This window comes from Parambassis ranga, chromosome 5, assembly GCF_900634625.1.
Source record: "Parambassis ranga chromosome 5, fParRan2.1, whole genome shotgun sequence".
Lineage (NCBI taxonomy): Eukaryota > Metazoa > Chordata > Actinopteri > Ambassidae > Parambassis > Parambassis ranga.
The window spans coordinates 6,761,502-6,776,660 of record NC_041026.1 but is presented as its reverse complement, the minus strand read 5'-3'; the positions used below and the strand labels follow the sequence as shown (position 1 = coordinate 6,776,660).

Here is a 15,159-nt window from a genome sequence, read left to right as displayed (position 1 = left end):
TCATATAGTACAGAATTATTAATGTGTGCATGCACACTTGCACAAACATGAACATATCAGCCTGTGGAGACGTCATTGTAAAAGCTATGCCAATTTCAAAACAAAAAAAAACATTAAAAAAGAATATATTCAATGAGAGGGAACATGTTTCATCATGGCTGCATACACATCAGCATGAGGGAGAAGAATCTGCCACTGTATAAAAATAATGCAAACAAAAGAAAAAATAGTTCTCAGGGTAAACTACGTGTTCTAAATATTTGTCACTGAAACTGAATGAATCCTGGGGTTTAGTGTATCTTTGTGTATGTGTGTGTAGATGGGGAGGTTTTCCTCATAACTTCACCAGAGCCAGGGAGATCAGGGTGACCAGCAGAACTACAGGGGTAGACAGGGGGACAGAAGGACAGTAATCAAGCACTGTTGACATTTTTTAAAGGAGACACAACAGCCTTTCAAAGGTTTATGCTCACCCGGCATCAGTGAGGTCCTCTGTGTGACTGCGTGATTAAGCAAATTGGTGACGGTGCTGTTAACGTTGGTCAGGTCAACAGCAGCAGTTCTTATTTTTAAGGTGGGGTTTCCCAGTACACCTGTAGCTGTAAAAAAAACCAACACATCACTGATGTGTTTGCAGACTGGAAAATACTTTTGATATGCGCTTCAAATGTGTCTCTTACCTGGGTCGAAGGCTCCGGTGGACACTATGAGGGAGTAAAGCGATGCCCTAGTGCTGGTGTTTGGAACTGTGGCCACAAACTCACACTGGATTTTGTCTCCACTGGCACTGCCGTTCACAGAGGACACATTGTTCTGCAGAGAAAAGAGATGACAATGGTGTACAAGGTGTTCCTGGGCTCTGTAGTAGACAGGGGATAAATCAGTTTTAGTTCCTATTTTCAAGTGCTAGGACTAGAACTTCACTAGCAGCCAGAGGATGCAGATAATTTAAGATACAGTAACCACGATAAGACACAGACTGGCCTCCATATTGCCCTTCTATGGGGCCAAGGGTCAGTTGTCGGCACCTGAAAATGTTCATGTTTTTATCCCAATTCCAGCATAATTATATGCATTTCTAGTGAATGGACATTATTGATGGCTGTGCTTCAGTTGTGACAGTGAATTAGGAAGTGATACTCACTGTGGTCTGTGCAGTCAGCTGGTTATTGCTGAGCTGAGCGCTGATGAAAGTAACACTGCTGTTTCTTTTTGCACAGATGTAGGTTGTGATGTTACTGCTCTGTGGACCAAAACCGGGGAGGTGAATAACACTTGTTTACACAAAGAAACTATTTGTCCTTTTTGTATGACAGAACTGGACCTACCTGTGTGGCGCTTGTTGCCAGGGAGGCAGCGACGTAACCCCCTGACTGTCCTGAGAGCTGAAACCTGAATGTCTGATTGCTCTGCTGCGCGGCAGAGAGGAAGAAGCAGCTTCCTGTGTTGGAGGGCTCGCACTGAGAAGGCTCGGCGGCGCAGAGCTTCACTGACCTACACCCAGTGGTAGAAACAGAGGACTAGCCAGGAAGATAAGAGTCATATAAGTGGATGGAATAATGTGTTATGTAATGTGTTAACTGTTAACTGTTTCAGTGTCACTTACTGCAAGAGGCCCCGCTGTAGGGTTTCCTGTTACCGTTGTTGGGTTTCCTGTTGTCGTTACCGTTGTTGGGATTCCTGTTGTCGTTACCGTTGTTGGGATTCCTGTTGTCGTTACCGTTGTTGGGATTCCTGTTGTCGTTACCGTTGTTGGGATTCCTGTTGTCGTTACCGTTGTTGGGATTCCTGTTGTCGTTACCGTTGTTGGGATTCCTGTTGTCGTTACCGTTGTTGGGATTCCTGTTGTCGTTACCGTAGTTGGGATTCCTGTTGTCGTTACCGTTGTTGGGATTCCTGTTGTCGTTACCGTTGTTGGGATTCCTGTTGTCGTTACCGTTGTTGGGATTCCTGTTGTCGTTACCGTTGTTGGGATTCCTGTTGTCGTTACCGTAGTTGGGATTCCTGTTGTCGTTACCGTTGTTGGGATTCCTGTTGTCGTTACCGTTGTTGGGATTCCTGTTGTCGTTACCGTTGTTGGGATTCCTGTTGTCGTTACCGTTGTTGGGATTCCTGTTGTCGTTACCGTAGTTGGGATTCCTGTTGTCGTTACCGTTGTTGGGATTCCTGTTGTCGTTACCGTTGTTGGGATTCCTGTTGTCGTTACCGTAGTTGGGATTCCTGTTGTCGTTACCGTTGTTGGGATTCCTGTTGTCGTTACCGTAGTTGGGATTCCTGTTGTCGTTACCGTTGTTGGGATTCCTGTTGTCGTTACCGTTGTTGGGATTCCTGTTGTCGTTACCGTAGTTGGGATTCCTGTTGTCGTTACCGTTGTTGGGATTCCTGTTGTCGTTACCGTAGTTGGGATTCCTGTTGTCGTTACCGTAGTTGGGATTCCTGTTGTCGTTACCGTTGTTGGGATTCCTGTTGTCGTTACCGTAGTTGGGATTCCTGTTGTCGTTACCGTTGTTGGGATTCCTGTTGTCGTTACCGTTGTTGGGATTCCTGTTGTCGTTACCGTTGTTGGGATTCCTGTTGTCGGGATTCCTGTTGTCGTTACCGTTGTCGGGATTCCTGTTGTCGTTACCGTTGTCGGGATTCCTGTTGTCGTTACCGTTGTTGGGAAGCCTGTTGTCGTTACCGTTGTTGGGATTCCTGTTGTCGTTACCGTTGTTGGGATTCCTGTTGTCGTTACCGTTGTTGGGATTCCTGTTGTCGTCTGAGCGTTGGTGCTCATAAGCTCCCAGGACAGCATCATAAACAGGACAGCAAGCAGTAGCTTGTTGTCCATGGCTGCAGTAAACAAAGGGTTAAATGATTATGTTAAAAAGACTAATGACCTTATCATTTACATGAAATGGTATGTCAAAGAGAACAAGTGACGGTTTGTGAATAACTGCACCAGGAACAAGTGTAATTAAAGCTGCAAGCAGCATTGCGGGCCCTTGCACACCTTGCGATCCGCGGGGCCATCGCTGTCCCCTCTCCTATGCTCTCGTCTCCCATACACCCCTGTCCTATGCTCTCCTGTCCTCTCATTTCCAGAGATGTACAACAAACACATGTTTACAACCAAACTTTCCTGCTACCAGCAGGTGGCGCTATGACCGTATCATCCTATTAGCATATATATCTGTTCAGACTCGGGTCCATAGCAGTAGTGTTAGATTTTGTCCACATTGCATGAAGTATATGAGTAGTACTGCATAAAATAGAGCCAGTTCCTTTGTAATGGCGAATGGTCAACTTTGAGGCCACGCCCCCACCACATGGTAATACTTTTGAAAGAGTTTTGGAATGCGTCTGTTCCCTATGGTGTCCTGAGTGGACACAGTGATTTTCAGCTCAATTGGATGAAGTATGCGAGGCATGAAACGTTTTGTAGCAGGGTCACAAATAAACAAAAAATGGCCACATAAGTCAAAATGGCGGACTTCCTGTTGGGTTTGGAGGGGGGGGGGGTCCAAGAGACTTTTTTGTGCGTCTTGGGATGATACACATATGTGCTAATTTTCATGATCCTGTGTCAAACTTGCCCGTGGGGCTACACGTTATTGCAAAAAATACAGGGAGTTCCTTTGTAATGGCGAATGGTCAACTTTGAGGCCACGCCCCCACCACACCGTAAGAGTTTTGGAATGCGTCTGTTCCCTATGGTGTCCTGAGTGGACACAGTGATTTTCAGCTTGATTGGATGAAGTATGCGAGGCGTGAAAAGTTTTGTAGCAGGGTCACAAATAAGCAAAAAATGGCCACATAAGTCAAAATGGCGGACTTCCTGTTGGGTTTGGAGGGGGGGGGGGTCCAAGAGACTTTTTTGTGCGTCTTGGGATGATACACATATGTGCTAATTTTCATGATCCTGCGTCAAACTTGCCCGTGGGGCTACACGTTATTGCAAAAAATACAGGGAGTTCCTTTGTAATGGCGAATGGTCAACTTTGAGGCCACGCCCCCACCACACCGTAAAACTTTTGTAAGAGTTTTGGAATGCGTCTATTCCCTATGGTGTCCTGAGTGGACACAGTGATTTTCAGCTTGATTGGATGAAGTATGCAAGGCATGAAAAGTTTTGTAGCAGGGTCACACATCGCCAAAAATGGCCACAAACTTTCAAATGGCGGACTTCCTGTTGGGTTTGGAGGGGGGGTCCAAGAGACTTTTTTGTGCGTCTGGAGGTGATACATATGTATACAAGGCTCTTGCACCATTCGGTGCTCGGGCCCTAATAATAATCCCTAGGGTTTCAATAGGGCTCTTGCACCTTTCGGTGCTCGGGCCCTAATAATCCTAAGGGTTTCAATAGGGCTCTTGCACCATTCGGTGCTCGGGCCCTAAAAAAAGAAAAACAAACACATGTTTACAACCAAACTTTCCTGCTACCAGTAGGTGGCGCTATGACCATATCATCCTATTACCATATACATCTGTTCAGACTCGGGTCCATAGCAGTAGTGTAAGATTTTGTTCACATTGCATGAAGTATATGGGTAGTACTGCATAAAATAGAGCGAATGGTCAACTTTGAGACCACGCCCCCGCCACACTGTAATACTTTTGAAAGAGTTTTGGAATGCGTCTATTCCCTATGGTGTCCTGAGTGGACACAGTGAATTTCAGCTCAATTGCATGAAGTATGCGAGGCATGAAAAGTTTTATAGCAGGGTTAGAAATCACCAAAAATAAAGAAAAAAAATGAACAATAATAATCCTAAGGGTTTCAATAGGGCTCTTGCACCATTTGGTGCTCGGGCCCTAATTATAACATTTCTTGCTTTAACTGAAATCGTCATTTTCATACATAAAGTGCAGCAATACAATAAACAATAAACACAACATGATATTTATTATTTACACTGTTTTAGCCTACCTGTAGACCTTCTAGGGTTCAGAGCAAACGTAGCTCCTCTGAATAATCTTCCAAAGTTGGATTGTCCTGTGTGGTTGTAGCTGGACTGTCCTTCTCAGGCTCCCAGGTGGAACTGTGACACCTGTCCACTTTGTGTCACTATATAAATAAGGGGGTAGAGGGAGGAGTCAAAAACTGACATTACTGATGTTTCCACAGGGCTGGGATGATGAGGGCGTGTGTAATGAAAACCACTTGTGATTGCTGCCAAGTCACCACACTCTGAATCTTCTTTGTCTGCAGGAGACTTCTAACAATGCATGACTTCCTCATGGCTTCACAATACCCATAACACAAAAGTCTGATATGATGGAAACAAAGAAACCAGTGCATTCTACACAGTGAGCTGTGTTTCTTCCTGATTCCTGCTGTCGTGTATCAATCCGATTTTTTAAAAAAACTTTGGGGTCTTAAAGGCTGTAAATTAAGAAGCAGAGCAGCTAAAAAACCAGATTTACATGATATAGGGAAGCTAACAGCTAACTGCCCGTCCATCCCAGAGGACTAGCCAGGATTACATTATTTTTACTTCCATGGGTTTTTTTGCGTGGACATTACAATACACACTAGTGTCTAGTGTTACTACACAGAAAACACTATACATCCTTTGCACCCACTGCATTAAGTTTTTAGTTATATGTTATATGTTGCGGAGTGAGGAGTAACGCAATTTTGATTCTCTGTATGTCCAGCACATATAGCAGATTTGACAATAAAGCTGACTTTGACTCCATGGTGGCATTAATGAGAACACCCAGTTCACATATTTCCTGCCGTCATGTCTCAGACATTTTGTTTTGATAACTTTAGTTGCTTACTTTTCCCACTAGTTCAGAATATTGGCCAAATCCTTCATAAAAAAAGACACAACAGACTTAACCCTTATGCGCTGTTCGGGACATTTTTGTCCTCTGAGAGTAATTTTTCTGTTTATTTTGGCCATAACTTTGTCAATATGTGAGCAAATTGAATATTGCTGCAGATGTTTTACGACTCGGTGGTCTCCAGCGTCATCTTCTACGCTGTAGTGTGCTGGGGCAGCAGGATGAAGACGGCCGACACCAACAGACTCAACAAGCCAGGAAGAGACCCGACACTACTCCCGTGGTGACGCTCATCACCTGGACGGCTTTAGCGGCATCGCTGGCAATGCTGAGCACCTGAACTGTACTGATGAGATTAAGATTAAGAAACCTTTATTGGTCCCACAATGGGGAAATTGCATTTTTGCAACGGCATACAGACAGCAAGGGATAAGTTAAGAAAAAGATATATACATTATAAAATAGACAGTTTACATATTAACAGTTGTTGCAGGTGAATGGAGGTAGAAGTGGTTTATAAACTGTACATAGTGCAACTAAATAAATAACAGTAAATAAAAGCACACTGTGGTGTGTGAGTATTGCTCCTATCAGAAGTGTTTATTATACAGTCTGACAGCAGCAGGAAGGAAAGACCTTCTGTATCTCTCCTTCACACACCGAGGGTGGAGCAGTCTGCCACTGAAGCTGCTCTGCAGGGCTGACAGGGTGTCCTGCAGGGGGTCGGACTCATTGTCTAACATGGATGTCAGTTTTGCCAGGACCCTCCTGTCACCCACCTCCTGCACTGAGTCCAGAGAGCAGCCCAGGATAGAGCTGGACCTCCTGATGACTCTGTCCAGCTTCTTCCTGTCCCTCTCAGTGATGCTGCTGTTCCAGCAGACCACACCGTACATGATGACTGATGCCACCACAGAGTCATAAAAGGTCTACAGGAGTGCCCCTTTCACTCCAAAAGACCGCAGTCTCCTCAGCAGGTAGAGCCTGCTCTGGCCCTTTCTGTACAGTGCGTCTGTGTTGTGAGTCCAGTCCAGTTTGTTGTTGAGGTGAACACCCAGGTACTTGTAAGAGTCCACCTGCTCAATGTCCATTCCCTGGATGTTCACCGGTGAGGGGGGGGGCTGAGTGTCATCTGCGAAAGTCCACCACCATCTCCTTGGTTTTCCCTGCATTGATCAGGAGGTGGTTTCGCTGACACCAGTCCACAAAGTTCTGCATCAGTCCTCTGTACTCCGCGTCGTCGTCATCACTGATGAGACCAACAATCGCAGTGTCATCAGAGAACTTCCGTAGCACACAGCCGTCAGTGTTGTGTCTGAAGTCCGACGTGTAGAGGGTGAAAAGGAAGGGGGCCAGGACAGTCCCCTGAGGGGCACCCGTGCTACAGGCTCTCCGTGTTGACCATCAAGGCCTTGCCGACGTGGCCACCCTCCTTCATGACGTGCGTGACGTTCTGGTTCAGGTGCTTCTTTGAGATGCTTTCAGCGTACTTTTCAAAGTCCCACTCCTCAAGGGTCTCCATGCCTTCCTGTCAGGGAGAGATACAACGGGAGATTTGACAGGATGAGGTCTTTATATGGAAGAGATGGTTCTTATGCATGACAGCTTGCAGTAATAAGCATTGACTGTTATATGGTCGTGTTTTGTACCCTAATGGGGATAGCATCAGTACATTTGACCTCGTGCTCTATTTAAAACACAGGTGTAGCCAGAGGTATCAAGTTACATTAAATGCAGTTAAGTACAGAGTATAAGAGTATAAGTGTCACTATAATCCAATCAGAGTACAGTACGCAGTATGAGCACAATATATGATACATGGATACAAATATGGAGCTGTAACGTGCTAAGTAAACATAAATATAGACCAGTGGAGGGGATGACAGTGATGCCTGACATGATTATCTAGCGCTTCTCCCTACAGAAAGGGGAGGAGTTATACAGTCTGATGGCCACTGGCAGGAAGGACCTCCTGTGGCGTTCTGTGCTGCTCCTCGGTAGTCTCAGTCTCAGTAGTCTCGGTCTGCCGCTGAATGTGCTCCTGTAGGACAGCAGGATGCGCTGCTGCAGGGAGGAACCCCACTGGTTGAAAAGACGCACGAAGAGGCGAGCAGCCATGAAGACGCGATCAGTGGCTTCTTCCACCACTCTGAGACAAGAGAACAGGGGAGAGGTTTTTTCGCCTGGAGTCCTCACACTCACACCATTAACACCTGTACATGTTCCACTTACTCTTCAGCGCCATTCTGGTTTGTCTCATTCCACTTATCCCATCCTAACACACACACAAACAAAAGAGGCGATTGAAAGTTTTAACTCTGATTAAGCAGTAAAATTCAAACATACCCTCCACAGTTCCCCACCCCTCCAAAAGGCCCTCTTCATCCTGGAAATACAGTTTTTGAAATAAATGAGTAAATCGGATTTAAATTGTAAATGTTTATAAATAAAAATAAATCGTACATCTAGAGGGTCCAGGACCGTTCATTCACTGGGCACTGGTACTTCAGCCAATTGAAGCTTCTGAACCTCAACTACCTCCTACACAAAAAGACATGGGACACTAATAAAACAATCAGATTTCTCAGAATCCAACATGTTTCCATTCATCTTCTGATTGTGTTGTGATGTTGGCAGGAATAACAACTATTTTATGATGAGAAACATCAGAGGCTGAGTGTGTACTGCCAGTATTGATGTTCATGGTGGAGAAGCCACAAGAATTAAAAACAGTGATGACCTATTATATAAAGCAACAAAGACATTCAGCAGAATGGCGCCCTCTCTGTGTTTTGAACTTTTGGCGATGTGGGATTCCTTCATTTGTTGATTTAATGAGCCTTTTAAGCATTAAAGCCACATTCACATATTCTGCTTGCTTGTATTGCGTCTCGCTTTTCTGCATTTTGTTACGCCCATTTTATCAGAAGTGGTAACGAAACCCAAAATCACTGCTGAGAGAACACACGGAGCAGCAGCACGCCAGCTGCATTTTAGATTTGTGAGGTATAGGTGGACTAAAAAAACTACATCTTATTGGATATTGTATGAATGTGGCTTTAAAACTGCAGTTCCTGTAATGGCCACTTGAGGGCTGGCGCCAAAAATGAGTCAAACCCATAGAGTTCCATGTTAAAAAGTCCAAATTTACATCAGAAATCAGAAACACTCTGGTAGGGCAGGGCCACCACATTAAAAAATGTCACACCAAGAGAGGGCGCTGTCTCCATTTCCTGTTACACAACACACAGCAAAACTACCCGGGTTCATTGACCTCACAGTGATGGAGACATGTGTCTGTCAGATGCCCTTGCCAACAGGAAACACTGAGAAAATACACTCAACAAAAATATAAACGCAACACTTTTGTTTTTGCTCCCATGTTTCATGAGATGGACTTGAAGATCTAAACTTCATTCCAGATACACAATATTACCATTCCTCTCAAACATTGTTCACAAATCTGTCTAAATGTGTGATAGTGAGCACTTCTGCTTTGCTGAGATAATCCATCCCACCTCACAGGTGTGCCACATCAAGATGCTGATCTGACATCATGATTAGTGCACAGGTGTACCTTAAACTGCCCACAATAAAAGGCCACCCTGAAATGTGCATTTTGTTTCTGCTTTATTGGCGGTCTGGGGACTCAGAACCAGTCAGTATCTGGTGTGACCACCATTTGCCTTATGCAGTGCAACACATCTTCTTCGCATAGAGTTTATCAGATTGTCTATTGTGGCCTGTGGAATGTTGGTCCACTCCTCTTCAATGGCTGTGCGAAGTTGCTGGATATTAGTGGGAACTGGTGCACGCTGTCGTATACGCCGGTCAAGCACATCCCAAACATGTTCAATGGGTGACATGTCCGGTGAGTATGCTGGCCATGCAAGAACTGGGACATTTTCAGCTTCCAAGAATTGTGTACAGATCCTTGCAACATGGGGCCGTGCATTATCTTGCTGAAACATGAGGTGATGTTCATGGATGTATGGCACAACAATGGGCCTCAGGATCTCATCACGGTATCTCTGTGCATTCAAAATGCCATCAGTAAAATGCACCTGTGTTCTTCGTCCATAACAGATGCCTGCCCATACCATGACCCCACCACCACCATGGGCCACTCGATCCACAACATTGACATCAGCAAAGCGCTCACCCACACTACGCCACTCACGCTGTCTGCCATCTGCCCTGAACAATGTAAACCGAGATTCATCCGTGAAGAGAACACCTCTCCAACGTGCTAGACGCCATCGAATGTGAGCATTTGCCCACTCAAGTCTGTTACGGCGACGATCTGGAGTCAGGTTAAGACCCCGATGAGGACGACGAGCATGCAGTTGAGCTTCCCTGAGACGGTTTCTGACAGTTTGTGCAGAAATTGTTTGGTTATGCAAACCAATTGTTTCAGCAGCTGTCTGAGTGGCTGGTCTCAGACGATCTCGGAGGTGAACCTGCTGGATGTGGAGGTCCTGGGCTGGTGTGGTTACTCGTGGTCTGCGGTTGTGAGGCCGGTTGGATGTACTGCCATATTCTCTGAAACGCCTTTGGAGACGGCTTATGGTGGAGAAATGAACATTCAATGCACGAGCAACAGATCTGGTTGACATTCCTGCTGTCAGCATGCCAATTGCACGCTCCCTCAATGCTTGTGGCATCTGTGGCATTTTGCTGTGAGACAAAACTGCACATTTCAGGGTGGCCTTTTATTGTGGGCAGTTTGAGGTACACCTGTGCACTAATCATGATGTCAGATCAGCATCTTGATGTGGCACACCTGTGAGGTGGGATGGATTATCTCAGCAAAGCAGTTGTGCTCACTATCACACATTTAGACAGATTTGTGAACAATGTTTGAGAGGAATGGTAATATTGTGTATCTGGAATGAAGTTTAGATCTTCAAGTCCATCTCATGAAACATGGGAGCAAAAACAAAAGTGTTGCATTTATATTTTTGTTGAGTGTAAATAGACCTGAGAAAACACTGGTTGCTATCTCAAGGTCACAACAGGACAACATCATGATCAGAAACATTCCAACACAGATAAAACCCAGTGAATGCATAAAGGCTCGTCTCAGATTACACAGCATATAAAAGCATTCTGTAATGTCTTTAATCTACAGCGACTTCATTGTTCTGTGTTCATTCAGTTGAACATTTGACTGTGTTTAAACATTGGCCAATCACCCAAGGCACTGCTTCAGTGACAGAGGGGTCATTTTTATGCAGAAGTATGAAGAAGTTAACAGAATTTTGTGGGTGTTTGTGTTCTTCCCCTGACCTGTCACACACCAGCCCTCAGGACATGTGTGCAGAAGTGTGTTGGGTTGTGTAATGATTAGGTATAAGCTATTTTGTAAACATTCAAGGTCTCGCACAGGAGCAGTTTGATCCTTGTGCCAACTTTATGTTTTTCATCCTCCAGCGTCCACAGTCGCCCATTTTGTAAACATACGGCAAACCTGAGCAGCTGTGGGAGTAGAAAGACCTTTCAAAATAAAACTAAGAGTGCCCTTTATTAATTAAGGTGAGCGCTCTTACCTTTGCCTCTGAGCCTAGCAGCGCACCGGGAAGAATTTGTTTCATTATGAAAGTCTGATAAAAAGCACAAATGTCAGATGTTACTTAGTGCAGTTTCACTGGTTGTAAATGATAAAACCTTCCGTGCTACACACCCCACTTCTTCTCTTCCTGGGCAGCACCTCACAGCTGGTGTCAACATCTGTATACCAAATAGACTGTGGAGAGGGTTAGTGCTTTATTCATCAAACTTTATCGATATAGAGCTCTAATAACGACACAGAGATGACAACAGCAAAATAAGACTTTAACTTCTAGGTACACATGACTTAATCTGTGTACATATAAAAAAAACTGACTCTCTCTAGTCAGACGCTTTGCATTTTTCTGGCTACAAAGTGTAGCTTCATTCTTAGAAAACCTTCATTTATTTTTAGAAACTCTAAAAACAAAACACTTACACCTCTCTTTATTGTGCTGTTGTCCAGGTCTTCTGAGCAGCTGGAGTCGTCACTGTAAACATCGTCCAGTCCCTGATGAGAAATTGACAGAGCCAGTGGTAAGTGATGGTACAGACGTACAGAAAATCATTAATCAATAAATGCTACCTGCGTCCTCACAGGGGTAGCTGTAGAGCAGGGGTCTCAAAGTGGGTCCCCGACACACACACACATGCACACACACGTGAGCGTACTGCACCAGAGGAATGAGAGCGTGCATTGAAAACTGTGCGACGCACTGTCTGTTGGACAGTTCTCAGCAGCCTGGCTGCTGGTATGTTGACGGTGTTTGTTTTTTGTTGTTTTCAGGTGAGGTGCGGCGTAATCTCTTTGCGCATGTAGCAGTGCTCTGTCAGAATATAGTCCCAGAATGGATCAAACTAGGAGACTGCCGCGTTTCCATTTGTGCCTTGCTGTGAATATGCAGGTCACATGAAGCACTTGGAGTTTCTTTCTTTCTTTTTAATCAGCATGCTAGTTGAATGGAACAAGTGTTCTCAGTAGCTGCCCTCACTGTAAACAAGCTGCGCACATGCCTGACTCCTCACATGTGTCTGTGTGAGGAGCCAGTGAACATCTTATTTTCATGTTAAAGCAGCTGGACATATTTTGTTTAATTTTTATTCACAATAGATTTTGTTATACCAGCCTACATAAATGTCATTGTCTGTACTGTATCTCCAAAGGTACAGAAAATCACTTATTAAGGAATATGACAATGTTTAGATTTTAGTCTTAGTGAAACTGAGGGAAATTCAGGCCCAGGAAAATCACCGCTTAACAATGAATCATTAATCTGTGTGCTGGACTTGAAGGGGTTAACTTTCTGTAGCATCCCTTTGAACATGCCTGGGGGCTGAAATACATGTAACAAAGTAATTTCCAAAACAATCGTAACACTGTGAAGTAATTTGCTTTGGCGCCATCGTGTGGTAGAAAGCATGAACAACACCAGTGATATTTATACAGCACAACAATTTGAATCTCAGATTTATGGCAGATTAATTAGTTTACCTGCTTCTCCGGCAGGTTGTTGTTGTCTGCTAAGCTCCCCCTGCTGGACCACGGGTTGCTGTCCAAAAGACGACTGTCCTGCAGGACAGAGAACAAACTGATCATGTATACATAGAAAAATTAGGGTTTCTGAGAAGATAATCTGTGTCTCAGCAGCCATGTAATCTACCTTTGGCTGTGAGGATTTAAACAGGTTGACTTTCTGGATCATTCCTGCCATCATCCCTGGAGTCTGAGCGATTTAAATGCATATAACGTGTAATGATATCACAACCCCAGCCACATGATGAGAGCAGGCTAAGAGAATGACCATCAGGAAACATCAGTCGTTTACCTGTTTGTCTTGAAGTTCTTTGTCGGTGTTCTCTTCAGGTTGAGACTCACTCTTTGGCACCTAAAAGGAAAAAATACACCATAGCTGCACCTGCAAAAGTTGGCTTCCACGTGCATGTGCCCATTACACTATAAGTGGTCAGGCTCAGGAACGGTACCTGTGATGTAGACTTGAAGGGGTTGACTTTCTGTATGACTCCAATCAGCATGCCGGGGTTCTGAAATGACAGCCACCCATCACTGAGGGGATGAGGAAACGTTCTTGTACCTTAAAAGTAAATGTGTTGTATGTAGAGGCGAAGGTAGCGTCCCACATAGACCTTGTTCGTACCTGAACAGGCTCTGAAACCCTCCCCTGGTCCAGAGAGTCTGAGGAAGCAGCTTTGTGGACCTGTGTGAGGAGAAAAAGGCTGAGTTCCCCAACGGATGGACCCATCCCACAGATGGACATACTACGGTTACCTGTGACGTCGACTTGAATGGGTTGACCATCTGAATGAGCCCTCTCAGCACGCCGGGGTTCTGAAATACAATTTCATCAGCCTCGATCACTTAGTTGATCTTCAGGTGTTCCTCTATTATCTGTTCAACCTGACTGCATATTCATGAGCTCACCTGTGTGGAGGTTTGTTCTAGTGACTCTGCAGAGGGAGCTTTGGTGACCACAGAGGATGCCTGAACAAAAAGATTTATAATTTAAAAAAAAAAGATTATGAAGAAACACCAACGATGTGATGCCAAAGATTAACAAGCTAACATGCTAATTCCCACTGTACACCACTAGATTGCCTAGTGAGACAATGTAGCATTCAGTCAGCCATCAGTCCAACATGAGACAAACACTATTGTTTATGTAGTATCTGCTAGCATGCTAGGCTAAAAACAAACCACAGCTAGCCGGCTCTCCAACAAAGCAGCTTGGTAGACACTGGAGCAAATCCTGTGCATGCATCATCACCTAAGCATAGCAGTGGCTCATGCTAAGTGGCTTCATGCTAAGCTAAAAATAAACACTCAGCCAGTTCTCTGAGAATGTGCCTGTGTTGATGTAGCATCCCTTAGCACTGCAGAGGGTCAATGCTAGGCTAAAAACAAACCACAGACAGCTGGCTCTTCAACGAAAATGCACTGCCCAGGGTTGACATTCATGGAGCAATGTGTAGCCTCACCTAGCACGACAGAGGTTCCATTCTAAGCTAAAGGCAAATGAGCTGTGGTGGCTGCTGCAGTAAATTGCCTGTTTCAGATCTCCAACTAGAAGTAATGTAGTTTATCTCTATGCAGTGCAACATTTTAATCATCCACTGGACTGGGTCAACACCACCAGCTGTTGACTAATATCTCTTCAGAAGCTCTATGAACAAATTGACAACATCTGCAGGACTCCATTTAATATTTGTAACCAGTCCCTGCAGCTTGTTGAGAAGCTCTTTGTCCATTTTGTAAAGATCTGCATAAAATTGACAGAAAAGAAGAAAAGAAAGTTTGAGATTATTTTCCTAAAACAATGCAGTTTATGAAGTGTTGCAGCAGTTTCTGGTTTTAAGATGCAATCAATTTAATATAATTAGCACATTTCTACTTTACTTGTGCAAGAAGGGCCTAGATGGCCAAGTTCCCATGCAGTGTTATCTAAGGCTTCATCCAGACTGCCGGTCTTAATGACCAATTAGGATTTTTTGGTGAATTCCGATTTTTCACAGCAGCTAGAGGCTCTTCGTCCACTTGGTTTAACTTTTTTTGGCAGAGTTCATCAAGAATCTTACTCAGGTCCTTTTCTCTGTCATCAGCTAAATACTTGTTGAGGTTTTCATCTGTCACAGTTTTGTCTCAGACCAGCTCAATAACAGTCTTTCCTGTATCAGATATCCAACTAAAAGTAATGTAGTCTATGCAGTGCAACATTTCCATCATCCATGAGATGAGATCTGTCCCACCAAATGTAGAGGTTGACTTGAACAAATTGGCAGCATCCTTGGGGCTCCATTTGATGTTTGTAACCAGTCCTGGGA

At 44.5% G+C, this 15,159-nt stretch overlaps 1 protein-coding gene across 1 annotated transcript; it reads right to left on the bottom strand.

Moving 5' to 3' along the window:
* Positions 1-1,363: 1,363 nt before the first annotated feature.
* LOC114435433 (GATA zinc finger domain-containing protein 14-like) lies at positions 1,364-14,586 on the bottom strand. Its single transcript, XM_028405105.1, has 14 exons — positions 14,551-14,586; positions 13,763-13,822; positions 13,610-13,669; positions 13,479-13,538; positions 13,306-13,365; positions 13,149-13,208; positions 12,984-13,046; positions 12,815-12,892; positions 12,575-12,656; positions 8,005-8,047; positions 7,873-7,921; positions 7,158-7,300; positions 1,607-2,832; positions 1,364-1,520 (listed from the first exon to the last, which is right to left on the bottom strand). Exons 1-14 carry the CDS (start codon positions 14,584-14,586, stop codon positions 1,495-1,497), a joined length of 2,046 nt encoding a protein of 681 aa, XP_028260906.1. The 3' UTR covers positions 1,364-1,494.
* Between the last annotated feature and the right edge of the window lie 573 nt (positions 14,587-15,159).